The following is a 26,622-nucleotide window of genomic DNA, read 5'->3' on the forward strand; positions in this document are numbered from 1 at the left end:
GGGCAGGGCGGGGGCAGCGGGGCCGGGCCGGGCCGGGCCGGGGCTGCCATGGCCGCGGTGGTGCTGCGAGCGGCGCCCAGGCTGCTGAGGGAGCGGCGGGGCCCGGGGAGCCTCGGGGCAGCGGGGCCGGGACGGGTAAGCCGCTGATCCTGTCCTTCATTCCGCCCCTTGATCGTGTCCCCTGATCGTGTCCCATTATTCTGTCCTCTGATCATGTCCCATTATCCTGTCCCCTCGTCCTGTCCCTTTCTCTCTTTTCCTGATCCTGTCCCCTGTTTCAGTTCCCTGATCCTGTCCCCTGATCCTGTCCAGTCGTCCTGTCCCCTGATCCTGTCCCCTGTTTCAGTTCCCTCGTTCTGTCCCCTCATCCTGATCGAGTCCCTTGCTCCTGTCTCTTCACCGTATTCGCTCATCCTGTCCCCTGATCCTGTCCCATTATCCTGTCCCCTGATCCAGTCCCCTCATCCTGTCCCCTTATCCTGTCCCCTGTTTCAGCCCCCTGATCCCATCCCCTGTAGGCCCTTGTTTCTGTCAAGAATAGATTAAGCTGTTGAGTGTTTGCTGATAGCATAGATGGAAGTTCCTTGCTCTGCTATAGGCAGCTCTGTAACGGAAATTTTATCTTATTCAATTTAAATTATAGCCTAGCCCATAGTGTGTCACAGGCAGTTGCGCATTTGAGACTTAAATCAGTGGATAAAAAAATATTTCACGCAATCATCAATCACTGATATCACCTAAATGCAAGCTTTATAAAGCAGCAACATTACAAAGGATCTTTCTTATTCCGTGTAGGCATCACAGTGCTTGATCAGAAGAACATTTTTTGGATGTCCTCTGACTAAGGGAGGTTCTGGTCTGATTCAAAAGACTAAAGGTATCTGGGCTTCTGCCCTGTTTCACCCTAATACCAAGATGTAATATTTCCTGCAGGAATTTGGCATTTCTTCTCTGAATCCTGTTCCTCATTCTGGTTTTCTGTAGATGTTTGTTTGAGGTTCTGCAGACCACAAAGTTCCACAGCAGCTGCTGGCAAATCTGGAGAGGATGCCTTGCTGAAATGGGGCCTTCTCCTCGTCCCTCTGACCACGTTTGGTCTCGGCACATGGCAGGTACAAATAAATATTTCATTTTTTCAAAAAATGAGCACTTGAGAACTGTCAAGTTTTTCCATCTGTTTGATTTGGTTCAGACAACAGGCAGGTTAACGATTTGCTGTTATTTTACATCTCTGTTTTCCAAGTGTCCACTTGTAAGTCTTTAAAGGAAGCCTTGTTTTTTTACACTTTTATTTTAGTATAAATATTTCCTCAAATTAAATTCATGTCTCCAATTACCCTGATTTAGGCAAGGTCTGATGATAAAATTATGACCAAGGTTTTAAGGCTTGCAGGGGTTGTCACATTGCTCTGTTCTACCCTAAGGAGTTTCTTTTGTGTTTGTTTATTTCCAGGTTCAGCGGCGCAAGTGGAAATTAAATTTGATTGCACAGCTGGCATCAAGAACCAGAGCAGATCCCATCCCTCTGACATTAGAGTATGGAAACGGGGATGGTTTGTTGTCTACAGAGCACTGGCTGGGAATATTAGATGTGGACTGTGCACTAATGAGCTTGTGCTGAACTGACCTGCATGAAAATGAAGGGATGCAATGGAAATCAGGATGTGCCAGCAAATTGGAAAGAGATCCTGATAATTTATTTATTTTTAGTAAAAGGATATGTCAGTTCTTTCCTGTGGGATACTCTAAATGCTTGGGGAAGGATGAATCTCTGTTCAGGAGAATGTGGGATGTAATTCATGGCATTTTTAATCTCACTGGGGAAGTAGGACTTGGGTGTCTGTGGTGTCCCAAAGGAATTGTTACTGCAACAGGGAGTCTTGGAGCAACAGCAGGACATGTGGAGCAGTTGTGTCAGATGTGAGAGGGATTTTTAAGGTCATTTGGTCACCTGGCACAACACTCAGAAGGGCTCAGTTGTTGGATTTCATGGTGTGGGATGGGAAAGAAACACTTCCCATGGCTGGATGCACAGGCAGTGAGTCCACCTGCTCTGTGATACCTGGGTTGCAGATATTGTGGAAAATAACTTCTCCCTGGATGCTCTTGATCATCTCTATTTGATTCTCTGGGACAGCTGAAATACATTAAGCCACATTCCATGAGCTGTTTGTCTTCTGCCTCTGTTTGCCAACAGGCTCCATCGGAGTGAACCATTGGGGAAAAGGAGAATCCCGCAATAAAATCTCCTGATTGAATTCACGTAGCACAGCCGTGATTTTGGTTTTTTCTTGTTCCTTGCAGCCCCATGGAGCTGAAGGAGTTGGAGTACAGGCCCGTGCGGGTGCGGGGGCGCTTTGACCACTCCAAGGAGCTGTACCTGCTGCCCCGCTCCCTGCTGGACCCCCAGCGCGAGGCGCGCGAGGCCGGCAGGATCTCGTCCCACCCCGAGAACGGAGCCAACGTCATCACCCCCTTCTACTGCACAGAGCTGGGGTGAGTCCAGGAGGGCCCTGCTCCACGGGGGCACGCACTTCTCCTTGGAAAATCTGAATCCTGGTGGTTGGGTTTGTATCTATCACTCACAGAATCACTAAAGATCATCAAATCCAGTCCAGCCCCAGCACCTCAGCTAAACCATGGCACCCTGTGACAGTGGTCACAGGGGTCTTCAGGTGAGGGAAGAGACAAGAATGTTGACTCCATGTTCAGAAGGCTTGATTTATTATTTTACGATATATATATTACTTATATTATAGTTATATATATTATATATATAATATATAGTTATATACATTATATATATTAACTATATATTATAGTTATATATATTATAACTATACTAAAAAGAAATAGAAGAAAAGGTTTCCTCTCAGATGGCTAGCTAAGAATAGAATAGGAAGGAAAAGAATGGTAACAAAAACTAGCTGTCTTGGACTCTGTTTGAGATAGCTCAGCCTTGATTGGCCATTAATTATAAACATCCAAGGTGGACCAATCACAGATGCACCTGTTGCATTCCACAGCAGCAGATAACCATTGTTTACATTTTGTTGCTGAAACTTCTCAACTTCTCAGCAAGAAAAATCCTAATGAAAGGATTTTAATGAAAAGATGTCTGCAACAGCACCCAATTCCACATCCAGTCTTTTCTTAAACACATCCAGGGATGGTAACTCCACCACCTCCCCAGGCAGACCATTCCAGAACTTTATCACCCTTTCTGTAAAAAAACTTCTTCCTAATATCCAACCTTTATTTCCCTGCCTTAAAAGGTATCTCTCAGTCTGTGACATCACTCCAATTGAAATTGTATTTAAATTCCTTTATAATGTGCATTTGGGTGACAGCAAAAGTGGCAGCAAACACGTGGGTTGCTTCTTTCTTTGGTCTTTAGTTCTAGGCAGCAGCAGGAATAAATTCCCTTCCACTCCTGAGCAGTGCTTCTTTATGTAACTCTAGGGTCACGATTTTAGTCAACCGAGGATTTGTGCCCAAGAATAAACTGAAACCAGAGACCAGGCTGAAGGGACAGGTAAGGGGGATCCAGGGAATGGGGGGTGTTCCTTTGTGCCCCTTGGTTACCCAGAGGCACCACTCACCAATCCAGAAAGGCAGGAGCTATGTTCAGCATCATGGGAGGTGATTTAATTAGACATTGCACTTTTCAAAGACAACAAACCTTTAATTCCCACCTTTTTGTTAAGTAAATAACGTGTTTTACAAACAAGGAGCTGTTCTTGTTCTGCTTTTTTCCCTGCTGTGTTACAGCACTGCCCCTCTGCAGGGAACAGCCACTTCATTTATGCTCAGACCCTTCAAGTGCCACATTTTCCTGACAGGACTTGATGTGTCAGAATATGAAATCAATCTTGAAACATTCCTTTTTTCTTTCTGCACTGCTCCTCAGATTGAAGATGAGATTACTCTCACAGGGGTGGTGAGGTTAACAGAAAAAAGGAAACCCTTTGTGCCTGAAAACAACATTGAACAAAACCGCTGGCACTACCGGGACCTGGAGGCCATGGCCAAGGTGACCGGTGCTGAGCCCATCTTCATCGATGCAGATTTCAGTAAGTCACAGAGGGGCCCAGCCCCACATCCAATTTGCATCACTCTCCCTCCCTTTGCCCTCAGTTCTCTTCCTGTGCTCTGCCAGCTCACTCTATTGAAGGTGACAGGGAGCCTATGAGACAGCTGGACGAGGACTTTTGTCAGGAGCATCAAATATAGGACAAGGGAGGTGGCTTCAAACTGCCAGAAGGCAGGGTTGGATGGGATATTGGGAAGGAACTCTTCCCCTGGGAGGGTGGGGAGGCCCTGCACAGGGTGCCCAGAGCAGCTGTGGCTGCCCCTGGATCCCTGGAAGTGTCCCAGGCCAGGTTGGACAGGGCTTGGAGCACCCTGGGATAGAGGAAGGTGTCCCTGCCCATGGCAGGGGGTGGAATGAGATGAGCTTTATGTCCTTTCCAACCCAAACCATTCTGGGATTGTGAACTTGGGAACACCACCAGATTGATCACCTTCTTCCCTTCTTAGACACAGTGCAGCCCCACACTGTGCAGGTAAGGATTTACCTTGGCTGTGTTGTCCCCACAGAAAGCACAGTCCCAGGGGGACCCATCGGGGGCCAGACCAGGGTGAGCCTGAGGAACGAGCACATGCAGTACATTGTCACCTGGTAAGGAACCAACCCCAGCACATCAGTATTGCCACCTGGTAAGGGACCTCCTCTGGAGGAGCCCTTGAGGTACAAAAGGCCAGTTTTAACCTCAATAGCTTGTGCCAGGAGGTTTGATTTGGTTATTGCAGCTGTCTTAAGGAGGCCCAGTCCACCCTGGAAAGGTGCCAATGTGTGATTCTCTCACAGGTACGGCTTGTGTGCTGCAACTTCCTTCTTGTGGTACAAGAAATTTATACAGAAGGTACCTCTGTGAGGGGAAGGAGGAAACATCTTTGTGCTACAGTCAAGAGCAGACTTTTATGGATGACAGGAGCCTGATCACTAAATACTTGAAGCACCTGGAATTCCAGAGCAGTTTGAGCAAACATTATCAAGCTGCAAACAGACTTGAAGCAATCCCTGCAAACCAAGCTCCCACCAGTGTGATTTGGCTGCAGCTTGGGAGAACTGAACTTCAATAGTAATCACAAAAATACATTTTTCTATTGGGGTTGGTTGCAAACTACATTTTAACATCTCCATTTTTTTTTTCCTTAAGACAAATCCAGAGGATTTTGTCAATCGGCCTATTTGCAGCAAGTAGTCCTTCCTGAAGTCAGGAATGGCTCACAGCAGCTGCAGCAGAATAAATAAAGGCCTTCAGGTCTTTGCTTTGTGACTTGCATCATGCATCTTACATGGAACAGCAGCAAAGCTGAATTAGAGGGTACTGTGGACACTCAGCTCTAGCTGGGGAAGGCAGCCTGTGGCTTTGCAAGATGAGGGCTGGCAAAAACAAGCAACTACCACAGCTGGAGCCTTGGTAGCCTCCATCCACAGTGCCACAGACCAAGTGTGCACTCAGGAAACTCCTGATTCTTCCCCCCTCAGCCTGCCCTCACTGCAAGGGACACTGCAGGTGTGGAAGGCTGTACCACTGTGTGTAACCCATACTGTAACCCAGTCCTAAATAAGGAGAAATCAAGAGCTATTTCCAATTTAGATTTGCAAAACCAAGCCAGGCCTAAAGCCAGAAGTAGTCCAGCCCAGTCAACTTCAAAATCCCCTGTGCAGCTGAGCTGCTGGGCTGTGTGTTCCAGAGTAAAGTTACTCCAAGGTGAGTAATAACCAGCTCTGTGCAGCTGCTCCTGCCCAGCACTATTCTGTCACCAGATGGAAGGCACAGAAATACTCCCTGCCTACAACACCCCAAAGAACAGAGACCACTGAAACAGCTGGGGTTTATTATGTACAGAGAACAAGGTGCAATGCAGTACATCTTCAGCCCAGCTTTGTAGCCAGCTCTTTAGCCTTTGCCTTTTCCAGCTTGGCAATGCGAGCCACCGATTTTGGACCCAGGACATTCCCGCCCCAGTGACGACGGATCTGCAAGGAAAGAAAAACAGGTTAGAGACCGCATCCATCTCTCACTGTGGCACTCAATTCTGCACAAGGGGAAAAGCTCCCTCAACTAAAAAGTCCTGCACATTTCAAGCACTGCACTACATTTTGGGGCAGCAGAGAAAAGCTTAAAATCCTTCTCATTGAGGGATGTTGGATTCAGCTATCCCCTAACTCCTGGATTTGGGATATGGAGTTTAGGTAGCAAATGCTGTTGCCCTCTCTACAATTTTTGCTCTAGGGTTGCTGTTTACTTCTAACCTGGTGACAGCTTTCACATTTTACCTCATCCTCAGGTAGAGAATCTGGGTACACTGTAAGCAGACCCAGGTGTAACACACCCAAGTATAAACTGATGTCACTATGTCCCATTTCTCCCTTCTGGGATTGTTAACAGTGTACAAAGACAAGGCCAGCAGCACACAGAATCTTACCTCATCATATCTGTCATTGTAGTTGGTCTTCACAGCCTCCACCAGCTTTGCAAGGGCTCCCTTATCCTCCCTGTTGATGACAGTTTTAGTTCCTTTAGAGCCTTGACTGAACATTTTACATAAATATTTTGCCATAGAATTTGAGAGCCTCTACTGACAAACCAATTTTCCAGGTTAAGCAAAGCATCACTTACAAAGGGTTAACACTCAATCTGCACTGCTTGGATTTTAGAACAATCACCCTTTTGGTAAACCAAAATCATCTGCACCTTCAGGATTTGATAGAGACATTTTTATCAGACACTACAGGGGTGGTATTTTAATTTTATCATTTCAGAGAGACCCAAGTTTGCTACCCACCTGCCTAGAGCCTGTTTAGGGCAGTTTGCTTTCTCCACAAGACAAATCAAGTGAGCTCCCAGAACACTTACGGGTTAACCTGGGTGAAGGCCACAGAGGTGCAGGTCTTCCTGTGGACCAGCCTGCCCAGCCTGGCTTTGCCCTTGATGATGCAGTAGGGGACGCCCATCTTGCGGCACAGGGCTGGCAGGAAAACCACCAGCTGGAAGGGAAGGGAGAGCTCAGCAAGTGGGGGAGAACAGCCCTTTGTGCTGCCTGTCAGCCTGGGCTGTGCCAAGTGCTCAGTGTTAAAAAGCTCGTTTTGCTCTTCACTGCTGCTTCAGGTGAAGAAATTCAAAACATCATTGCAAGGGCCCAGCCTGACTGTCCAACAGGACACCTACAAACATGCACAAGCATCCAGTTCTGGCAAATGTGTGGTTTTTTTTGTGCATTCTCTTTCATGCAATTTGTCCTAAAACCCATTTTTGCCTTAAAAGCATTTCTAACCCCAGTTACACACAGGTAGCCTGTAACATGCTCACCTCAATGGGGTCTACATCGTGGGCAATAACGACAAGCTGAGCTTTCTTGTTCTCCACCAGAGTTGTGACAGTATTGATACCTGAAAAACAAGTTCTAGATAAGTTTGATTCCTCTCAGTCCATTTTCAGAGCTTTCTTACAAGCCAAATCTGATTCCACAGCACAGCATCACTATGGAAGTTACAAAAACTTTACAAAACCATCAGTGGCACAAAGACATTTCATGGACAATTCGCTAAAGCTCAGGGTTAAAAAGCTCGTATATTTTGCTCTTCACTTTGAGTTCAGGTGAAGAAATTCATAACATCATTGCCATAGCTTGTCCAAGGCTGGCTGAAGAACCAACTCTCCATCAGTTAGTGCCACATTGCCATGTTCCCCCAGCTCAGGTACAAAGTTACCTGCTCGGAGGACGGGCGGCCGCTTGGTTGGAGCATCTCCCTTTCCTGCAGCTTTCTGCTCAGCACGAGCCAGCAGCCTCTGCTTCTTCTCCTGCTTATTTTCAGGCCTGTATTTGTGTGCCAGCTTCAGAAGCTGTGTGGCTGGAAGAGAACACCTACTAATTAGTTGCATGACCTGAAAATCTAAGCATTCTTTTTAAAAAACACTGCAGTGCATCAGCGATCTTGGTGGTTGTCATCACATTTTTTTTTTCACAGCAAAAAGTGATCATCATCTGCACAGCCCAAGAGAGGAGAACCCTGAAAGCCCCTGTTTGCATGCAGCTCTGATGGCACTGGGAGCTCCTTGACTCGATAAGGAAATGCCACAGCAATTATGGTTAGAGGTGGTGCATGGCCCTTTTAATGCAAGGAGCATCTATGAGGAGGAATTATGCTACACAGGTCCCAAGTTTTACCCCCAAATCCCTTCTTCCTTCAGTGCCAGTTTTCCCCCAAAACCTGCACTCCCACAGATGTCTCAAGCAATCTGTTTATACCACCCTGGGTAGTTCTACATCAAGCTGGAAGAACAGAATTACAATTAAGATTTAATGCAGGGTTTGGGTCAGTAAATAGAGCTTTGGTATTTTCTAAATCCCTTTTCAGGGTACACAGCAGCAATTCAAGAGTTAAACCAGCAAACTGATTTTGACACCACTCTGGTTGCTATTAAAGCCTCCCTAAAACACTTCCACAGACACAGCCCAGTTTACCTTTGTTAAGGCTCACTTTGGATTCTTTGCACATCCCATTTACAACCCAAGCCAAGAGAGCCTTGTGGGGCACATCCTCACCTGTCTGGCGGTCCAAGGCCTGGGTGAACTGGTTGATGGCAGGAGGAACCTTGAGGCGTTTGTAGAGGATGGACCTCTGGCGCTGCAGCCGAATGTAGCGTGGCCATTTCACAAACCGGGTGAGGTCACGCTTGGGCTGGATATCCTGTCCTAAAAAAACACAGCCTTTAGCTCAGGGCTGCCCCAAACCCAGAGCAGCAGCACGGCAAAGGCACAGGAGCATCAGTGATCTTGGTGGTAATGTGTCAGCACGACCACTCAGATAGCAAATATTCTTTCACATCATCTGCGCCTTGTACAAGAACAGCACTGCACAAAGTCTGCAGTGGTTTTTAATGTTTATAACTTAATCTGTTCAATGAACAAGAAAAAAGCCATGGAAGGAACTATCCCAAATATCCACTTACTCACCGATGCCAAAGTTCTTGGGCCTCTTCTCAAAGAGGGGGTTGACAACCTTCTTGGCCTCCTGCTTCTTGACTACAGCAGGGGCCGGTGCCACCTTCTTGCCCTTGGCCTTCTTTCCTTTCGGCTGCAAGAAAGAAATACACACTTTATTTTCTTTTGCCTCTACAACTTGCATGCTTGGAAATTACCAACCCACCCTGGAAATGCATTTGTTTTCCCAGGCATTTCACCAGGCTAGCGGCCTCCCATGCTCTCCCAGAAAGAGGAAATCCGGTGCTTTGCACTTACAAGGTTTATAAACCACGCTGAGAGGGATAGGATTAAAGCGAGCGTGATGATCGCTTCCCCGAGAGCAGCCGAGATATCCCCACACGTTAGTGATCACCGGGACCCGACCTATCCCGGGAAGGCCCCGAGGCCCGGCCGGGCTGCCCGAGCCCGCAGCAGCCGCAGGTTCCCGGTCCGGGCTGCCAGGCCCATCCGCGGCCTTCCCCCATCACTGCAAATCGGGCACGAAACGCCGCTCCACCGCCTCCCCTGCCAACCAGGCACCCTCGCGACGCTACCACAGCCCATCGGCGGCTGCGAATAACCCCCGATGGCGATGGATGGCCCCGGCCACCCGCGCCGCCGCCATCACTCACCATCTTGGGCGGAGGGAGAGAAAGGCGGAGCGAGGCATGCCGGGAGATTTCTACGGCGCGCGAGATCTCGCGAGAGCGCGGGAGGGCGGGGCCGGGGCCGGGGCCGTGAGGGGGGGGCGCAGCCATGGCGCAGCCCCGGGTGCTGCCGCAGAGCAAGGAGACCCTGCTGCAGTCCTACAACAAACGCCTCAAGGACGATGTCAAATCCATCATGGACAACTTCACCGAGATCATCAAGACGGCCAAGGTGGGCCTGAGCACCCCGGGTGCTAAGCGGAGAAGGGCGGGGGTACGCGAGGAAGAAGGGGCTGTGAGGGGAGAACCTTTCGTAGAATCCCCGAATGTTAAAGGCTTTAAAAGGACCTTAAAGATTGTTTCGTTCCACTCCCTACAATGGGCAGAGAAGCCTTCAGATGTCTCCAGGTTGCTCCAAGCTTTTCAACCTGGCCTTGGACATTGTGTGAATTGAACTGTAATTCACATATGGATGTAAATTTCATATACATAATGTGTGACATTCACATACGGATGTAAATTTCATATACATAATGTGTGATCTCATTTCACATCTATGGGAGATTCACATGCATTTCCACATCTATAGGAAATCCACACACCTATCCACGTATATATATTCCCGTACATTGTACCTTATAACATATAATTATCTATTTGAATTTTAAGTATGTAGAGGTAGATTTGTGTACTTTTCTCTTTAGATCGAGGATGAAACTCAAGTTTCTCGAGCAACCCAGGGTGAACAAGATAACTATGAGATGCACGTCAGAGCTGCAAATATTGTGAGTAGCACGGTATTGTTCAGACCTGTGGGCAGCACATCCTGCACGGGCTGTTGGGTTCATTTTTGGGTCTTCATAACACTCCCAAGGACTGCTGCCAGGAGAGTAACTTCATGCTGGGTCAGAATTCTGTCAGAATTCTCACGTTGTGGGAGTTTGGGCTGAAGGAGCAGCTTGGGAGATCTTGGAACAAAGCCCTGTTCTGATGTGTGATTTTTCTCTCTGCTGCAAGGTCCGAGCTGGCGAGTCCCTGATGAAACTCGTGTCTGACCTGAAGCAGTTCCTGATCCTCAACGATTTCCCCTCTGTGAACGAGGCCATCAACCAGCGCAACCAGCAGCTCAGGAGCCTGCAGGAGGAGTGTGACAAGAAGCTGATTGCCCTGAGGGATGAGATCTCCATTGACCTGTACGAGCTAGAAGAAGAATATTACTCTTCCAGGTACAAATAGGGCAGTGGACTCTGCCTTACAACTCCAGGCCTTTTTGGGGTACTTAGTCCAGACCATCAAATAGCCCTTAGAGTGTAGGTGTTGAGAATGTTCCCCAAAAATTTTTAGTCCTACTTTTAATTAGGTCAAACTCTTTTTCTTCAAGTAAAGCCTTTTCCTTGTAGATAGCCTCCAGGGTTTAAATATCCTGGTGAAGGAGGTTTGATAGGTAATTTCCTTAGGCTTCTGTTGTAATCATTAGAAAAGAAGATGAATTTCCTTGGGGGAAATGCCTCTGAAGGAGCCTCTGGCTCTCTCCCTGCTGAGCTGGGTCCTGATGTCAGCTGGTGTCACCTCACCTTGGTGGTGAGTCCTTTCACAAGTGACCTGGTCACACATTGTGCCTTTTCCTTCACAGCCCACTGCCCCCAGCTGCCTCCAGTCCTGCTGGGGTCAACATTTGTAAGGAGCAAAAAGACTTGCTCAGTTTCATTGAATTATGAAGAATTGTGATAGGATTTTCTAAGGAATGATTTATTACTGGTTTGTTTGTGGGATTTTTAATATTTTTAAAAGCCTCTTATTTAGCAAACAGACTTTAGAGAATTCAGACACTTTATTTTTTTTGTCATGCACTCCAGCACTTCTAGTTAATGATGCAGTAAATGACAGCAGAAGGAAACAAATGTAAACCTGGTTATTTTGGCTGCACTTTCCAAGCTAAGTGAAGTCAGTGCAATAATTCTAGGAATTTTAAACAAACACTTAACTTTAAAAAATCTTACTTAAAATTTTACTAACCAGGTTTTCTATGTTTGCCTTTTCCATTTTTCTAAGAATGCTGAATGCCTATAACCCCAGCAAAGTCAACTAAATTGCTCGATATCTTTGAAAGTAAGGCCATTGTTTATGAGTAATATATGTATTTTAAGAGTAAAAAGATAATAATATGACACAGCTTAGAGGTAAAAACTTAGAGTTATTTTTCAAACTGTATTCAGTTTTTTGAGGAGGTTGTGATGATCACAAACCCAAGCACTTGTGCGGGTGCTGATAGGTCCATGACATAGCAGTGAGCTTATCCAGAGGGGTGTGGTGTGGGATGAGAGTGCCCCACATGTGCCAGGTGTCCCCAAACTGCCACCACTGTGTGCTGGTCACTCTCACTTTTGCACTGAGGGGTTCTGGCCATGCTGGCATGGTCTGTTCACCTGCCTGGCCCCAGGTGCCACATAAAGCAACCCTTGCTGGCAGAACTGACATGGAAACACAAATGTTGGTGTACATCAGGTGGATTTACCTTCCTGCTCTTTCTTATGGGTCATGAGGTGAGGAAACCTGGCAGCTCTGCAGAGCTGTGATCTGACACTTTGTTATCATGTAGCACTTGGTCATTTGCTTCTTCCCTTCCTGTGCTCTTTCCTGTCTTTTTCTGCACCAAAGAAATCATGTCTGTGTAAATACAGAAACAGTGATTTATTCAAAGTCCTTTTGTAATTAGAATACTACAATATTTTTAATGAAATCTTGCCTAATGTGGGGGAAGAGTTTCTGTTATGTCACAGCCATGTTTCAGTGGCTGTCAGCACAACAGCCTGTTTGCCCCCAAGGGCAGTTCCTTGCTCTCCTGGGAATGCCTGGTCAGTTGTAGGGTCAGGTGTTTGCCAGGCTTTTTATGTGCACATGGGCCTTTTGAAACTAGACCCAAGAAAATTGTCCTGAAGGAATCTTTGTTTTCCTGCCCTGTGATCAAGTCATTTTCTAGAGCTGTCCCTCTGCCCTCAGACTGGCTGGGTGCCTCAGGGGAGTAGTGAAGTCCCTTCCATGCCCTGAGGAGCCCTCCCAGGACAGAGCAGCTGGGCTGGGCAGAGCTGCTCACCGAGCCTGACTTCTGAGCAGTGTTAGCTGAGAGTGGAGCTTGGGCTCTGCACCTGTTCTAACTGGGGCAGCAGGAGAAGCAGTCACACTTGTGCCACAGCTGGAACCTGGTTAGCAGCTCCCTGCCATGAGGTGTGGATGCTGTGGTCAGGTTCTCCTGGGAAATCGTGGCCTGAGGTCTGTGACAGAGCAGGAGTTGTAGTTCTGGTTCAGTCCTGGAGCCCAGCTGCAGTGTTGGGGACTGATCTTCCAAGGGATTGTACAGAAGCCCCAGATATAAACCCTGTGCCCACTGCCTTCTCACTGCTGCAAAGGCAGCTGGGTGAGGCTGCCAGGAAAGAGCTCAGCTTGCCCCTGGTGCTTTGTGTGCTTGTGCCCCAAAGTGGTGACTGCAAGTCCAGCTTGCCCTCTCTCATCCTAACCCCCAGAGCTGCATTTGTGTTCCATTGCTCCCTCCTCTGAGATCACAGGAGCTGTCCTCAGTGTGGGGTTAAATCTCACATGTTTCATGTTTGTGCAATATGAACTGTCTCATATTTCTATACTTAAAATATTTCCCTGAGCATCAGTCCATACATTACAAATGTAAATAAAGCTGCAACAACAAAATCACTCGACCCCCTGGGTTTGTTTTTCTCTGAATGCTTTCTGCTCCAGCACTCCCTTTGTCTTGGGTGTCTCTTGTGTGTGCAGCTCTTCTCTTTGGGATTTGTGTTGGTTTTGTTCCAGTTCCTTCCATGTTTCTTTTTAGTTTTGGCCCTTCCACGTTTTGTTTTCCTCAGAGTATGGGCAAGAATTAACCAGTTGTTTAAAAACCTTATTTTCCCACACTGCTGGTCCATCCAGTGTTGGAGTCCAGCCAGCTGCTTTTAGAAGCACTGTTAGCTCAGGCTCTCTGGGGAAAGGCAGGAGCTGTCAGTATTTTATAATCAAACTGGGAAGCTTCAGTGGAAGACCCAAACCTGTGGAGCACTTTCTTGAAAGGGCAGGGGTGCAAATAGGGTTCTTCTTCATTGTGACAGGGACAGGCCCCAAAACAATTGTGGCAGGTTTTTTTTTGCTGAAGTAAAATTTAAAGCAGGATTTCTATTTTTTCCTCACATAGGTTGCAGTCTAATTCCAAGTAAAATAATTGTGGGTAAGGTCCATGTCTCACTCATCAGTAGCAGAAATCGCACATTTGGGGGTGTCAGGACTTCAGCTCAGATCTTTTCAGAGACTTGGAGTGTCTGGATTAGAATTGAGCCTCTGTTTTATTTTGTAGCCACAGTTCTTCTCTAAAATTGCCCCAGTCCTCACCAGGCCCAAGAGATTTTAGGACCAGCCCTTAGGGGGGGTGTCTTAGGGAAAGCCAATATCACACGACTTAGGATGATTTCATGAACACAGACCTTACATCCAGCATTTTTTTTGCCATTTTCTTAATGCTTTGCTTCTGTCTTGCTCCCTCCACCCTTTCCATCCCTCCCCTCCTCTGTCACCACACCTGCTCTCTCCTCACTGGGGTTGTTTGTTCTGGAAAGCTACAGTCTGTGTGACAGCAATGATCTCCCACTGTGCGAAGCCTACTGGAGACAAGACTTGGCCACGCTGTCCCCCGAGAGCCTCTCGATGCCTCTGGCAGCCGCCACAGCCGAGCAGAGCGTTGTCACCTCGCAGAGTTCCACCCCTTCGCACCCGCACGTCAACGGGCACGGGGCGGGCCCCGCCGAGCATCCCTGAGGAGGATCCGCTGCTGCCGGCCCGCGGTTCACCGGGGATGGCCCCGCCGAGCATCCCTGAGGAGGATCCGCGGTTCACCGGGGATGGCCCCGCCGAGCATCCCTGAGGAGGATCCGCGGTTCATCCAGGGATGGCCCCGCCGAGCATTCCCAGGATCCGCAGTTCACCCGGGGATGGCCCCGCGCTGCTGGAAGTCTTCCTGCTGCTGTGCTGAGCTGAGCAAGCGGCTCCTGCTGCCAGGAGGAGGCACTGGAGCTGTGCTGGCACTCCCTGCATGGCTGCAGTGCTTCCTCCACGCCAGGACCTTGCCAGGAGTGTTGCTGTCCATAAGAGATAGAGATGTGTAGGCACAAAGTGAATCTCATTAGAACAAATTAGAGTCGGGTTTGTTTTAACGTGATAGTTACGTGTAGAGTTCATTAGAAGTCTTAGAAGTTTGTTTCCATGTGAGTGTTGGGAGCTGAATTTCTTTGGGATAAACTTGAGCCAAATGTGGGGGTAGTGAGTGTGTTGGGGTTTTTACTCTGCTTCCCAAGGTTATTGACATTCTGGCTGCTTTAAAGCTCTCTCAGGATAGCATCTGACAACCTCTGGTCTACTGTAAAGAATCTTATTGTATTTTTACACAACAGTCTTCACTGTCAAAATGCTTTACAAACTTGAACTCTTGATTTGGAAGGAAGATCCCAGGAGACCCTTATGGAAGGACAATGTTCCCCCCTAGAAGAAGAAAGCAGGGATCAGACTGAGGGATCAATGACACCACTTGCTCAAAGCCACAAAGAGAAGCAGTGTCATGCTTTAGTCAGTCGATTCCTTCCTCAGTGTTTACACAGAAATTCCTGCTAACGTAGTCTGAGCTAACATGGAGCCACTGTTTATGCTGGGTTTTGGTTTTGTCTAATGAAAAAATCTTGAGAGCAGCGAGGAATACTCAGTTACTCTCAGTTTCCTTCCAAAGAAACACATTTGGTGCTTGGTCTGCAGCTGTTCAGCAGCTCAGCACATCTGTCCTTTCCATTTGTGGTGGCTCTGCCTTGGCTCGAGCTGTGCAGCTGAAAGGGAGATGCCACTGACCTGACCAGTGTCACCACAGCTCGGTGTCAGGGCACCACAGAGCCACCAGGGCATTCCAACAACTGAGCTGAGCTTCCCCAGCTTTCTGCTGTAACGTCTCATTTCTTAGGATGTGAATTTTTGCTATTATTTTTTTTTTGTTTCTTTTTCTTCCATTCCATTTATTTTTGTAACTAGGTGATTTAATAAAACTGCCTGTTTTGTATAATTTTTAAGGCGTGTGTTTTCAGCCGCTAGGCTTTATGAAAATGTCACAATATGAGCGTGCGCATGCGAGAGGAGGGGACGAGCTGCAGAAACCATCACGAAACTCGCCCGTGCTCTGGGGACGTCACCCCGGTGCAGGGTTTTGTATTCCAATAAAGGGAGATTTGGCAAAGAAGGGTTTGGGAAGGGTGGCGGAGGCGAACCGGGGGCTGCCTGCGGGGTTCCGGGGAAGTTTCTGGAAGGCACGGGGGTCGCAGCCCCTCAGGACAGCCCGGAGCATCCCGGTGTGACAGACGGACGCCGTCGGTCCGTGCCGAGCCCCGGCGGGGGCGGCTCCGGCGCGGCCGCTCCGTGCGCCCGGCGCTGCCGTCACTTCCCGGCCGGCGCGCTCTCTCCATCACTTCCTGCCTGCCGGGGGCTCCACGAGGAGAGCGCCGTGTCCCCACGCTGTCCCCACGCTGTCCCCACGCCGTCCCCGGCAGCTCGGGGACCCGCGGTGGCAATGGCCAGCCTGGCCGCCCAGGACTCCTACCTGCAGGGCTTGGCCAGGAGGGCCGGCGTGCAGCGCGCCCCGGAGTCGCGGAAGAGGAAATTCGGTACTGGAACTGCATCGCTTCTGTTCTGTCCTCTCCGGACGGATTGTGGGAGGATGGGCGCGACAGCCGTGCCCCCACGGGGGGCTTGGCCCGAGATTGTGCCGGTTTCTAACAAAAAAACCAATCTGCTCAAGCAGGGAACTCCCGAACACGTTGTGCACTGGGAGCCCTGGAAATCAATGGTCTCCATTCACTGTAGTGGTGGATGTGGAGAGCTGGGGTTTTACAGGATGTTTGATCTAATTAAATAAATCCTAAAACATAATTCTTGAACATTTAGCTATGCCATTGCAATGCTGGAACATTAATGTTCGGTAATAACTGAATGTTATGAGTGGAAATGTGACATTGTCCTATTTTGTGTAATTTGTTTTTGCATTCTAGTGTCTAAGCCAGGCCAGCCCGAGGATGGCAGACAGGTGAAAAAACAAAAGAAAAAGAAGCCCAGGAAGCAAACTGAGAAGAAGAATGCTCCTTCAGCCAAACAGGATGCTTCTAACCCCAGTAAACCCACTCCAGGACAGAAAGCAGCCCCTCAAGCCAGCAAATCATCACCACAAGGTGGCACACAGAACAAAAAGGAGAGTTTGGCTACAGGTAAGAATTTCAGCTTTGCCATGGCCTGGGCTGAGCTGGCTGCTTTTCTTGCTTCACACAAGTCTAGTTTGGAAAGCCTAAATTTGGAACATCTTTGCTTATTTCACGTGCCCCAGAAGCTTTTGCCTATGGACAGCAATTTGTGCCATCACCACTGGGTGGCTCTCTGGAAACGGTGTTTAACCGAACTGCAGAGGTTTTGTGCATGTGAGTGACTTTGGGAATTCCACGTGGATGCAATCCCTGTCCTGCCAGCTCAGCTTTCCTTTATGACAATGAAAAGCCAGATCACAGAGAAAAGATGTCCTGAGCCTCTCTGTTCCACAAGCTTGGTACTTGCCTTTGGCTTGCCAGGCAGCCCCAGGGCATGCCAGGCCACTGCTGGCAGAGTTGAATGATGAAAGGGGAAATTCTAAAGAAACCAATGAAATAGAAACTCTGGGTTTGTTTGGATTTTCCGTTCCATTCACAGCATCTAAAGAGTTCCCAGAGTTTTTCCCATAGCCAGAGAAAGTGCTACTGTTTAGCTGGTGCTGCTTTTTAAGTATTTTTTATTTCCTCCCTCTCATTTTCAGGAAGTAAAAGTGAACTGAGTTCCCCTTCTGTTTCTGCACTCAGTCTGTTGCGTCAGAGACTCCATGAGAAGATTAAAAAGGCTTCTGGACAGGTATGGGGACTCAGAATGTGTATCCATGTGTGTGTTTGTGCACCTGAAATCCTCCCCAGCCTCCCAGGGCGTGTGGTGACAGGATCTCACAGGGTTTGAGCTGATTCCAGCTCATAAGGAATTACCTGTAGGGATTGCCAGGTGACCTCTGTGTGTTCTGTGGAAAAACCTGTGAGAAAAGATGGGGTCAGCTTCAAAGAGAACATGCTTTTGGTGATTTTTAGGAAAAAGCAAAGTAGTGAGAGCCTGCAAGGGAGCAGCTACTGGTTGTTGGGGTTTGAAATGTTGTTACTGTGTTTGGGGTTTGAAATGTTGTTACTGTGTTTAGTGTCTCAGCTGAGTCACAGCTTCACATCACAGGTGGTGCTTTTAGATGGAGTTTGAAATCAGGAACTGGGGCACAGCCCACTTTTACTTCTGCTTTAACCCTTTAAGGCTTCTCATTCATGTCCATCCTCCTCCTTAGGATAATGCCAAGGAGTTAACCCCTGCAGTGCTGGAGAAGAGGCAGCGAAGGAAGTATGAGAGAGAGAGAAAGAAACGCCGGCGAAAGGAGTTGAAGATGAAGGCAAAAATGGAGAAGAAAGAGACTGAGGAGGTGCCAGCAGAGCCAGAGAACAAAAAGGAGGAGAGCAAAGCTGACATTGTCTTCAACAGGGTTAAGGTTCATGAAGAGAATGAGTTAAACAAGGTCCAGAAGAAGAAAGAGAAGAGGAAAGCAGTGAAAGGCAATATCACTCCTCTGACAGGCAAGAACTACAAGCAGCTGCTGAGCAGGCTGGAGACCAGGAAGAATAAACTGGAGGAGCTCAAGGAGAAGGACGAGAAGAAAGCTCAGGAGCTGGAGACCAAGATGAAATGGACAAATGCCCTGTATAAGGCAGAAGGGGTGAAGATCCGTGACGATGAGGAGCGTCTGAAGGAGGCCCTGAAGCGCAAGGAGAAGCGGCGAGCGCAGCGCAAGAGGCAGTGGGAGGAACGGACTGTGAGGGTGGTGGAGAAGATGCAGCAGCGGCAGGACAAGCGCAAGAAGAACATCCAGAAGAAGAAGAAGGAGAGGATAGAGAAGAAAAAAGCCAGGGCCCGGAAAAAGGGCAGAGTTCTGCCAGAGGACTTGAAAAAAGCTGGGTTAAACTGAGAGCAAGGCAGCTCTCCTGGCACTGGGGTTCCAGGAGCTGTCACTGTCCCAGGCCACAGCTTCCCACCCTCATTGTACTAAAAAACCAGTTGTATGTTTGTTAATAAAGTTTTTTATCCTAAAGAAACACCTTCTGGCTGATTTCTAATAGCAGTTATTATTTTTCTAAAGGGGAAATGTCAGTTGCTGTCGCTTCCTCTGATGGGCAGCACGGTGTCTTTGCATCCCTTGGGAATGGGAAAGAGGAAACAAAAAGGCAAAAAGACCAAACATGGGATTCATCTCAACACAAACATACTGCAGGTGTTGTGAAACCTTTGCTTATAAGAACTTGGACAATACCTTTAGAAAGGAGAGTGCATCTTGGATTCATTTATCCTCCCCACCACAAGAAAACTGGAAATAATTTTCAATTTTAGGCAGTGCTGTTCATTTATAAGTTATGTTTTATCAGCATTAGGTCAATATAGACATAAACACACATGTACACATGCATGGATTTATTATTGTGGAGCTAATGGATTTATTATTGTGGAGCTAACTGATCTTTTTGGATCATCCACAGGACACACTGACTGATCCTGATGGTGGAAGGATTGGCTCCAAGTCTGTCTTTGGCAATAATTAAAAAATAGGTTAAAAGAAAATTCTGGCAACCACAGGTGCCTGCAAGGGTTTCTTCTCTGTGCAGTTCACCATTGCAAAATTGTATTTGGTCATTACCAATTTTGTCCTTTATTGTTGTTTATACAGAAATACAAATGTGAACTTGGGCAGCTGTTTGCCCAGCTCAGGAGGGAAGGTACAGCTTGGCTGCTGGCAGTTCAACCTGGGGAAGATTGGTGGGACCAATCCATCCAGAACATAAAGCAACTCTGCCCCTGAGACCAGTCAAACCTTGCTGGTGCCCTCCTGATCTTGGTTGGTGTGAACTGATGATTTGTACTGAGCCCAGGGATGTTAATAATTGAGTCAAATCGAATTCTCTCGATCTGGCTCTTTGGAAGAAGCTCTTTTTTGCCTCATGGCTAAAGCTGATGGGAGGAAATGCAGGCTGTGCAGTGAATGCTGCCCAGCTGGATCCCTGCCAGAGCCCAGGTCACTCCCTGGTGCAGCTGCAATCTGAGACTGCAGTGATCTGTGCTGAATTCGTGTTCAAGCCTCAGGTGTGACTGAACACATTTGTGTTCCTGCAGCCTGTCCAGCAAGGAAAGCTCTCCCCAGGCACAGATGGAGCTCTCCCCATGGAGATCTCTTTCTTCGCTTTCTGAACAGCCCTGCACTCACACTCTGCCACTTCAGTTGGAGAAATCTGAAATCCACGTTTGGAAATCTGAAATAGTTGCTCTGCAAAGAATATTTTCCATGGAACGCTCCACAAGTGAGGTATTTATCAGCTGTCCAGAATGCCTTCCAAGCAGGGCTTGAAGATAAAGTAATGCTTTGTTCTGGGAGGTCAAGCAAGTTCATTTGGGAGTAACAGAGCTACTTTCAGCCATATCCCTTCTAAAAAACTCTCTGAACAAATTCAAGGAACCTGAATAACTATTAAAAATGCTTTAGCTGTGATTTCTGTTTGGTTGGAGATTCTTTCATCAGCTGCAACCACATCTATTTAATTTCTGTTTATATTCATAGTAAACTGTAAATCAGTTGAGGTAAACCTCAGTGAGATGGTTTTAGATGCAAAGGATGTTTCAATCTCAGCTGGCTCTAGTGCACTGGAGATTTGTACCACAGAAACTGAAAATAAGAGAGGAATGCATCAGCTGTGCTCCTAATGATGTAATATTTCAAAATATGTGTATTTCTCCTCCTGAGGGATTAGATGTTTACTCTGTAAAAAGACACATGAAGTGCTCTATGCCCATTACAACAGCTGAAGCTACACTAAAAAAATCAAACACCCACTTTTATTCTGTGTTAATTTTACTGCCCAATTTGAGGACAACTATCAGTCCCCTTTCTTGTCTCTGTTCTTGATCCTCTGTCCTTCCCCATCACCCAGATTCTGTGCTCTCAGCCTCTGTATGCCATGGAGATAGAGCATGGGTCAGGTGCAGAAAATGGGAATCCCCAGGAGATTCTGCAAAGGGATTGTTTGTCTATCCTTTATGCTTTGGGTGGAAATGCTGAGAGGATATTTATGCAATTGCAAAGTGGCATCAAGCTGGGAGGGGTTGCAAACCCCAAGGAAAACAGGATTCACTCAGGGCTTGATGTTTTAGAAAAGCAAATAGCCTGGAAATTGAGTTTGTTTCCATGAAGTACAAGGTTTTATGTGCCTCAGACCTGGCTGGGAGATGTTCCACAGAAAACACACAGATTGCATTTGGGCACATCCTGAATGTCACCCCAGTGCTGAGGTCCTGCAAAGCAGGCAGGTGTCCTGTGGGATGTGTGAACTGTGACAGATTCTCAGCTTTGGGGGGCAAATTTGGGGGAATTTGGGGTGCTTTGGCACCAATTTCACAAGAATGGGCTGATTAGAGAGAGCCCAGTCAGAACTGACAGAAAGAATCCCAGATCTTGTAGTTAGACAATTACAAAGAAAGATTGAAGGAGGTCACAGGAGAGAAGAGGGAAGGAATCATCAGAGCCCTGAGGAATGGAAAGGGAGACGCCCAGACCTGGACTGCAGCAAGAGAGATCCTGGCTGGAAATTTGGAAGCCTGCTGATGAGAAGGGCTTTCCTGAAGCCATCTCTCAAATAATGCCTGAAAAACAACAGTTTGAAAACCCCCTCTGCACATTTATCTGCTCTGCATGTGCTGGAAGCATCAAGCACAAGGTAAGAAACGTGGCACTGACAAATCCTGGTGTCAGCACAGCAGCTCTCATGACACAACTAGCACAGGAATGAGATACAGCTGGTCAAAACACAGAACAACTGCCTGAGGGGGAAGGCTGTTCTTCTTTCTGTGTTTGGGGATCTGCAGCATTTTTAGGCAAGAATCCAGAGCTGCTCAGCATGAATCCATGAAGGCTTTAAGTGGTGGAAGGCCTTAAGATATATATTTATATAGATGCACACACATATATATGTATATATATATATATATATATATATAGTTAGTCATTATTTTTAAGTAGGATTTTGTGATGCTTCCTCGTGAAAGCAAATTAGATTCTCTCAAAGGAAAGTGAGGAAGAAGCACCAGAGAGGATTTCTGTGTGACACAGTAAAGCAAATTAAAGAACTTTTTGCCACTTGTCTATTTCCAGCCAAAGAAATTAAAGCAGGAACAGGCAGGAGTGATTTTAAGACTGCTGGGCTTGGGGAAAGTTGATATTCATGGCTGTTGTAGAGGAAATAATTTCCTTGGCTTAACCTTTACCCAAGGGGCATTAGGATTGTGAAATGTTCCTTTGCTGGTCTCACACCCCAGTTTACCTTTCCTTCAGGCACCTTTGCAGGGTGTGCCCCCCTTGCAGGCGTTCCTGGACTGAGAAAGGTGAGTTAATCAGCCCGGTGATAACTGTGTTAGCTCTTTGATAGCACAGGAGGGGCTGGTTTGATCCAATTGCAAAGGGTGCATGCTTGAGGTGATAAAATGGAATCCACAGAGAGTGGGATGAAATCAGAAAGGCTCCCCATGCACTAGAGCTGGGGTTAAAGCTCCCTGGGATGAAGAACTTGCTCAGATATTTTACAGATGCTACCTCAGTGCCCTGGCTCTTACAGTCTGATGCCTTCTGTGCTTATCACTTCTAAAAGAGAAGCCACCAAGAAACTTCATCCTCCTCTCAGAAATGATCAATTTCTCTCAGAGTGGGCAGCCCTTTTCCCTTTATGTTTGCTCTTTGCAGAGTGAAAGCTGCTGAAATTCAGAAGTTGCCCTTCTTTTTCCAGAAGACAGTGATTTCCAGGAAGGTGCTGGTGGCATCTCTTGTCTGCCTGGCTGCTGTTGCTGCAGTTATCTGGTAAGGATTTGCTGGCCAGCTCGGTCATATCTGAAACATCCTGTGTAGATCATGTGCTAAAACTCCCAGAACACAAAAATAAAGGCTGTGAAATACAAATGTTATAGGAAGCCTCTCTTTGAGCTGTAAGGAAGAACAGCAATTTGTGTAATAGATAAAGGAGCACTGGTAGGGGGAGAAGGCCCTAAGGGAAAGAGGAAAAAAGAAAATTTGGGTGCAAATCAGGCTGCTAACACCATAGTGACACACAAACAAATGCTTGAGTATAGAATATTCCAGTTACATTTCAGCTCAGGCCTTACAGAGGTGATTCTCTGTCTCTTCACACAGTCCAAACTCACTCCAGTGTCACCAGCTCTGTAGCTATCAGACATCACAGCTTTCAAACACAGAATTTTGTAACTGAATATATTGACAAGTGAGTATGGCTTGTGGAGCAAACTCAAACATGGAAGGGAATCTGAGATAAGGCATTTCTGTTAAGTATTAAAATATTAATTATTAAATTATCAGGAATTATCCCATTTTTATGATGCTGCAACTTGCTGTACTTTCACCTGGTGGGCAGCTGCATTTTGCCTCAGCAGCAGGACACTGTGTTAAAATGTGAACACAGCAGATCCTACACTAATTAATAAAGCAGATATGGAGTTAGCCAGGGTCACCTCTCAAAATCTTTGCCAGATCCTTAGGTGATGTTGGAAAATCCTAGGAAGGTTTCCTTCAACATTTCCTATCCTAAAGTATTTCTTTGCTTTCACAGGGCTCTGGCTGGGAGTGGAAAAGTGCATTACCTGCCCTACTACCCTCCCTGCCCTGAAACCTTGTGAGTATTTTGTTCTGTGCCTAATGAGTAACACAGATCATTGTTCCAGCCCTGCTCTTCCCTGACAACACAAACAGTGCTTAACAAGGGGCTTGTTCTTTATTTATGAACCTGTAATTAGTCACTCTCTCAAAAAGCTACCCCAAAATGCTGTTGGGGCCTGTTGGGACAGCTCTGGCTCTCTCAGGTGAGGGAGGTTTTGTTTGTTGTGGTCTCAGCACTGGAAGGTTAATGCAGCTTCTTTATCAGGGTGTAATCCCACACCTGCACATGCACAACTGCCCCAAGTGTCCTCTCACCAGAGAGAGACACCTGAACCACAGAGGGGAGATGAGCAGGCACAGGAGGAGCTCTGGCACAGGCAGGAATAACCCCCAGTTGTTCCCATCAGGTTCCTGTTCCTCCCTCTGGGATCTGTGCTCTGTCCATGGCTGTGTTTGTGCTGTGGCAGCACCTGGGCAGGTGAAGGGGAGCTGCTGTGGGAAATGCCCTCTGAGCTGGTACCTGAGCCAGCCTGGGTGCCCAGAGCTGCACAGGAGGGAATTTACACTGTGCCATGGCCCCAGGGCTGGGACATGACAAGCTGTGGCTTTTCCCATGACCTGCTGTTCTTGTGATAACCAAACCATGCAAATAGAAAAAAAAATGATGTTTCATAGAGGTATTTCTGATTATTCCAAACCATTGTGTCTGGGCAGGTGCTTATTCCTCTGAATGCTGTTGGAAATGTGATTATCTCAGGTAGTTCAGCCCTCCAGGTGACCAGGAGCAGTTTTGCAGGGCATGGGGCACAAAAGTGATTATTGCTGACAGTCCCACGGGGATTTTGACCCCTAAACCCCAGTCTGATTTCCTCAGAGACTGGAATTGCTGCCAGCACCTCTCTGTCCCTGTTGTGCTGTGTGTTCTGTCCCAAATCTTTCTGTCCCTTGGGGAGCCCTGGAGGTGTGGGCAGGTGATGCCTTCAGCAGGTCCTGAAGCCAAACTTGGCTGATATTTTAAGCAAAGCATAACAATCCCTTTCATTTCCCACCCCATCCTGCAGCTCCACAAAACTCCAATATACAGAAGAGAAGCCAATCCAGCTTTTCCCCCCGTAAGTGCAGGCTTTTTTATCTCCTGACCTTTAAACTGCTGCTCCTCTCTCCCAGGCATATTCATGTATAATTCAATGGATATTTCTCCCTTTTTACAGATTATTTTATCTGCAGCCAAGAGCGCTGGCGCCAAAGTGAGTTTCTTTGTTTGAACTTTGTCTTCTGCTGGGTTTGGTTTGGGCACTTTGCAGCACTCACAGTTCCAGAGTCCTGGGGCACCCTGAGCAGGACCTTGTTCCAGGAGAGCCCAAGCACAGGGGAGTGCCAGCAGCTGCTCTCAGGCTGGGGTTGGTCACTGTACACTCATTAACACACTTCCTCTTCATTCCCAGTTATTACATTAGCACACACACACTCTGTCGAGGCCAGGAACTCTTTTTGAGGTGGCAGATCTGAAATATCAGTAAGTAAAAAATTACTTCTCTTATCTGTATGAAAGATATCACAGATTTGTAATATCTGGAAGTGGGAAATGCCTTCTGGAGCTGTGCTGAGGCTGGAGCCAGCTGTGGGAGAGCTTTGAACCCATTTCAGGGCAAAATAAAGCAGGTGCTCTGTGTGACCTGCAGCAAACACAGCCAAAGCAGGGAGTTTAAGGGAAGATTTGGGACAGCAGCACTAAGAAGTGACTTGGACAAACTCTGTGTGCAGCTCAGGTTGTTACAGCCTCCTTTGGCCTCACTTTTATCTGGAGCAGTTCACCTTCAACAGCCACATTCCTTTACAAGCTAATAAACACACCCTGTTGGTACACACACATATATATATTTTTTATTTCCCCCCACATATTCAGGGTGTGCTCAGCCTGAATATTTCTTCCATATTGGAATAAATTTCTGTGCTAAATCAGCTGGTAAATACTGGGTTAAATGAGGGGAGAGTCTTGAAGCTTTTCATGCTCTGTCTTCTGGAGGAGTTCACTGGCACTGAGAGGATGACCATGACTCACTGGGAAACCCAGGGCTGCCCTTTAAAATCAAATTTACAGAGCTTAAAGTGAACATGCCTGCTTCCTTCCCTCTCCAATAAAGAGGATAATCAACCCAGAAACAGGACAGATCACTCATTTTCCCCACCCCAAATTCTTCTCCCTGTATAATTTAATCTTTCAATCACAGGCATTGCTGCAGGAAGGAGTGAAGTGTTATTCTTGTATCCTCTCAGACTGCAAGCATTGGATCTGGCTTGGAGGATCTGGCTGGATTTGCTGCTCCCCACAGCTCCCCCAGTTTGGTTCTGGTGCTGTTTTATCCTGGAGTTGTGTCAGGTGGGACCTGGCAGCCCCAGGTGTGGCCACGTGCTGGATGCTCTCGGGTTTTGGTTGTTCATTGCTGCCCTGAGATGTGCAGGATGTCTCTGCTTCTGAAGAACGAGTCTGGACTCTTCACTTTTCGCTCTTGAGGTTGTTTATTAATTCTTATCTATAAAATTTTCTTTCTGCCCAGCCGAGATCTGCTCAGCAGGGCAGCCACAGGCACTCTCTGTGTTGTCCTTTTATACTACAAACTATGTATAACACATTTACACTTAATTCCCAATACCTATCACCTGTGTCAGACAGTGCACTTCTACTCTAAACCAATCCCAAAGTGCCAACAGCACTGCAGAAAATGGAGAACAAGAAGAAGAAGAAGAAGAAGAAGAAAGGCTGGACAAGCCCAAGTTCCTCCATCTTGTCCCCATAACCCCCACACCAAAAATCCTAAAATCTACATTTTCACCCTGTGATCATTTTGTTATTACACCATTCAAACCTGTGTGATTTTCAGACCCTCATACAAAGCTGGTAACTCGTTCCAGGGGTCATAATCAAATCCCCAGGTGTTCTGGGCTGTGTGCCAGGGTCTCTGAGCCCCCCAATGGGGTCCTTGGCAACTCTGGGCACCCAGAGGGATGCACTGAGTTCTGACAGGTGTGACAAATTTCATTAGCACAGGGCTCCAGCTCCTGGTCTGGAGTGAATGTGATCAGGCTGGGGTGAATTCCACATAA

General features: G+C 47.3%; 4 protein-coding genes and 4 non-coding genes across 10 annotated transcripts; 3 read left to right on the forward strand and 5 right to left on the reverse strand.

The window, feature by feature from the left end:
* The first annotated feature begins 1 nt into the window (after nt 1).
* Nucleotides 2-5,348, forward strand: LOC135454937 (surfeit locus protein 1). Its single transcript, XM_064727629.1, has 9 exons — nt 2-135; nt 796-877; nt 985-1,112; nt 1,454-1,536; nt 2,305-2,496; nt 3,463-3,535; nt 3,911-4,073; nt 4,600-4,681; nt 4,871-5,348. The coding sequence occupies exons 1-9, from the start codon at nt 49-51 to the stop codon at nt 4,935-4,937; spliced, it is 957 nt and encodes a 318-aa protein (XP_064583699.1). The 5' UTR covers nt 2-48; the 3' UTR covers nt 4,938-5,348.
* A 542-nt stretch (nt 5,349-5,890) lies between these two features.
* On the reverse strand, nt 5,891-9,717 carry RPL7A (ribosomal protein L7a). The gene is made up of 8 exons (XM_064727627.1): nt 9,672-9,717; nt 9,031-9,151; nt 8,620-8,769; nt 7,784-7,924; nt 7,383-7,462; nt 6,930-7,060; nt 6,499-6,568; nt 5,891-6,049 (listed from the first exon to the last, which is right to left on the reverse strand). The coding sequence occupies exons 1-8, from the start codon at nt 9,672-9,674 to the stop codon at nt 5,945-5,947; spliced, it is 801 nt and encodes a 266-aa protein (XP_064583697.1). The 5' UTR covers nt 9,675-9,717; the 3' UTR covers nt 5,891-5,944.
* Nucleotides 7,135-7,208, reverse strand: LOC135455184 (small nucleolar RNA SNORD36). Its single transcript, XR_010442279.1, has one exon. It is a non-coding gene; the product is annotated as a small nucleolar RNA SNORD36 (small nucleolar RNA).
* Nucleotides 7,620-7,697, reverse strand: LOC135455183 (small nucleolar RNA SNORD36). The gene has a single exon (XR_010442278.1). It is a non-coding gene; the product is annotated as a small nucleolar RNA SNORD36 (small nucleolar RNA).
* On the reverse strand, nt 7,996-8,063 carry LOC135455186 (small nucleolar RNA SNORD24). The gene has a single exon (XR_010442281.1). It is a non-coding gene; the product is annotated as a small nucleolar RNA SNORD24 (small nucleolar RNA).
* Nucleotides 8,838-8,910, reverse strand: LOC135455185 (small nucleolar RNA SNORD24). The gene has a single exon (XR_010442280.1). It is a non-coding gene; the product is annotated as a small nucleolar RNA SNORD24 (small nucleolar RNA).
* A 57-nt stretch (nt 9,718-9,774) lies between the features above and the next one.
* Nucleotides 9,775-15,768, forward strand: MED22 (mediator complex subunit 22). 3 transcript variants are annotated; one of them, XM_064727897.1, is made up of 5 exons: nt 9,775-9,918; nt 10,391-10,471; nt 10,704-10,912; nt 14,303-14,480; nt 14,587-15,768. In XM_064727897.1, exons 1-5 carry the CDS (start codon nt 9,796-9,798, stop codon nt 14,605-14,607), a joined length of 612 nt encoding a protein of 203 aa, XP_064583967.1. In that variant the 5' UTR covers nt 9,775-9,795; the 3' UTR covers nt 14,608-15,768. The 3 variants fall into 3 exon arrangements, with proteins under 3 accessions (XP_064583967.1, XP_064583966.1, XP_064583968.1); XM_064727896.1 differs by having other exon boundaries at nt 14,303-15,768; XM_064727898.1 differs by having other exon boundaries at nt 14,309-15,768.
* Nucleotides 15,769-16,155: 387 nt separating this feature from the next.
* Nucleotides 16,156-18,912, forward strand: SURF6 (surfeit 6). Its single transcript, XM_064727658.1, has 4 exons — nt 16,156-16,381; nt 16,766-16,978; nt 17,554-17,645; nt 18,112-18,912. The coding sequence occupies exons 1-4, from the start codon at nt 16,288-16,290 to the stop codon at nt 18,781-18,783; spliced, it is 1,071 nt and encodes a 356-aa protein (XP_064583728.1). The 5' UTR covers nt 16,156-16,287; the 3' UTR covers nt 18,784-18,912.
* Nucleotides 18,913-26,622: the final 7,710 nt, after the last annotated feature.

The sequence above is a fragment of the Zonotrichia leucophrys genome, chromosome 17, assembly GCF_028769735.1.
Source record: "Zonotrichia leucophrys gambelii isolate GWCS_2022_RI chromosome 17, RI_Zleu_2.0, whole genome shotgun sequence".
NCBI classification, from domain to species: domain Eukaryota; kingdom Metazoa; phylum Chordata; class Aves; order Passeriformes; family Passerellidae; genus Zonotrichia; species Zonotrichia leucophrys.

What these genes read in the sequence shown, in the direction of transcription:
- MED22 (XM_064727896.1), top strand. Translation starts at nt 9,796, where the DNA reads ATGGCGCAGCCCCGGGTGCTGCCGCAGAGCAAGGAGACCCTGCTGCAG. An exon ending in AGATCATCAAGACGGCCAAG is followed by an intron (nt 9,919 to 10,390) that starts GTGGGCCTGAGC and finishes TTTTCTCTTTAG; the next exon opens with ATCGAGGATGAAACTCAAGT. An exon ending in ACGTCAGAGCTGCAAATATT is followed by an intron (nt 10,472 to 10,703) that starts GTGAGTAGCACG and finishes CTCTGCTGCAAG; the next exon opens with GTCCGAGCTGGCGAGTCCCT.
- RPL7A (XM_064727627.1), bottom strand. An exon ending in GCCGCCCGTCCTCCGAGCAG is followed by an intron (nt 7,463 to 7,783) that starts GTAACTTTGTAC and finishes CTTGTTTTTCAG; the next exon opens with GTATCAATACTGTCACAACT. An exon ending in ACAATGACAGATATGATGAG is followed by an intron (nt 6,050 to 6,498) that starts GTAAGATTCTGT and finishes CTTTCCTTGCAG; the next exon opens with ATCCGTCGTCACTGGGGCGG.
- SURF6 (XM_064727658.1), top strand. Translation starts at nt 16,288, where the DNA reads ATGGCCAGCCTGGCCGCCCAGGACTCCTACCTGCAGGGCTTGGCCAGG. An exon ending in GTCGCGGAAGAGGAAATTCG is followed by an intron (nt 16,382 to 16,765) that starts GTACTGGAACTG and finishes TTTGCATTCTAG; the next exon opens with TGTCTAAGCCAGGCCAGCCC. An exon ending in TTAAAAAGGCTTCTGGACAG is followed by an intron (nt 17,646 to 18,111) that starts GTATGGGGACTC and finishes CCTCCTCCTTAG; the next exon opens with GATAATGCCAAGGAGTTAAC.
- LOC135454937 (XM_064727629.1), top strand. Translation starts at nt 49, where the DNA reads ATGGCCGCGGTGGTGCTGCGAGCGGCGCCCAGGCTGCTGAGGGAGCGG. An exon ending in TCTGATTCAAAAGACTAAAG is followed by an intron (nt 878 to 984) that starts GTATCTGGGCTT and finishes GGTTTTCTGTAG; the next exon opens with ATGTTTGTTTGAGGTTCTGC. An exon ending in AGACCAGGCTGAAGGGACAG is followed by an intron (nt 3,536 to 3,910) that starts GTAAGGGGGATC and finishes ACTGCTCCTCAG; the next exon opens with ATTGAAGATGAGATTACTCT.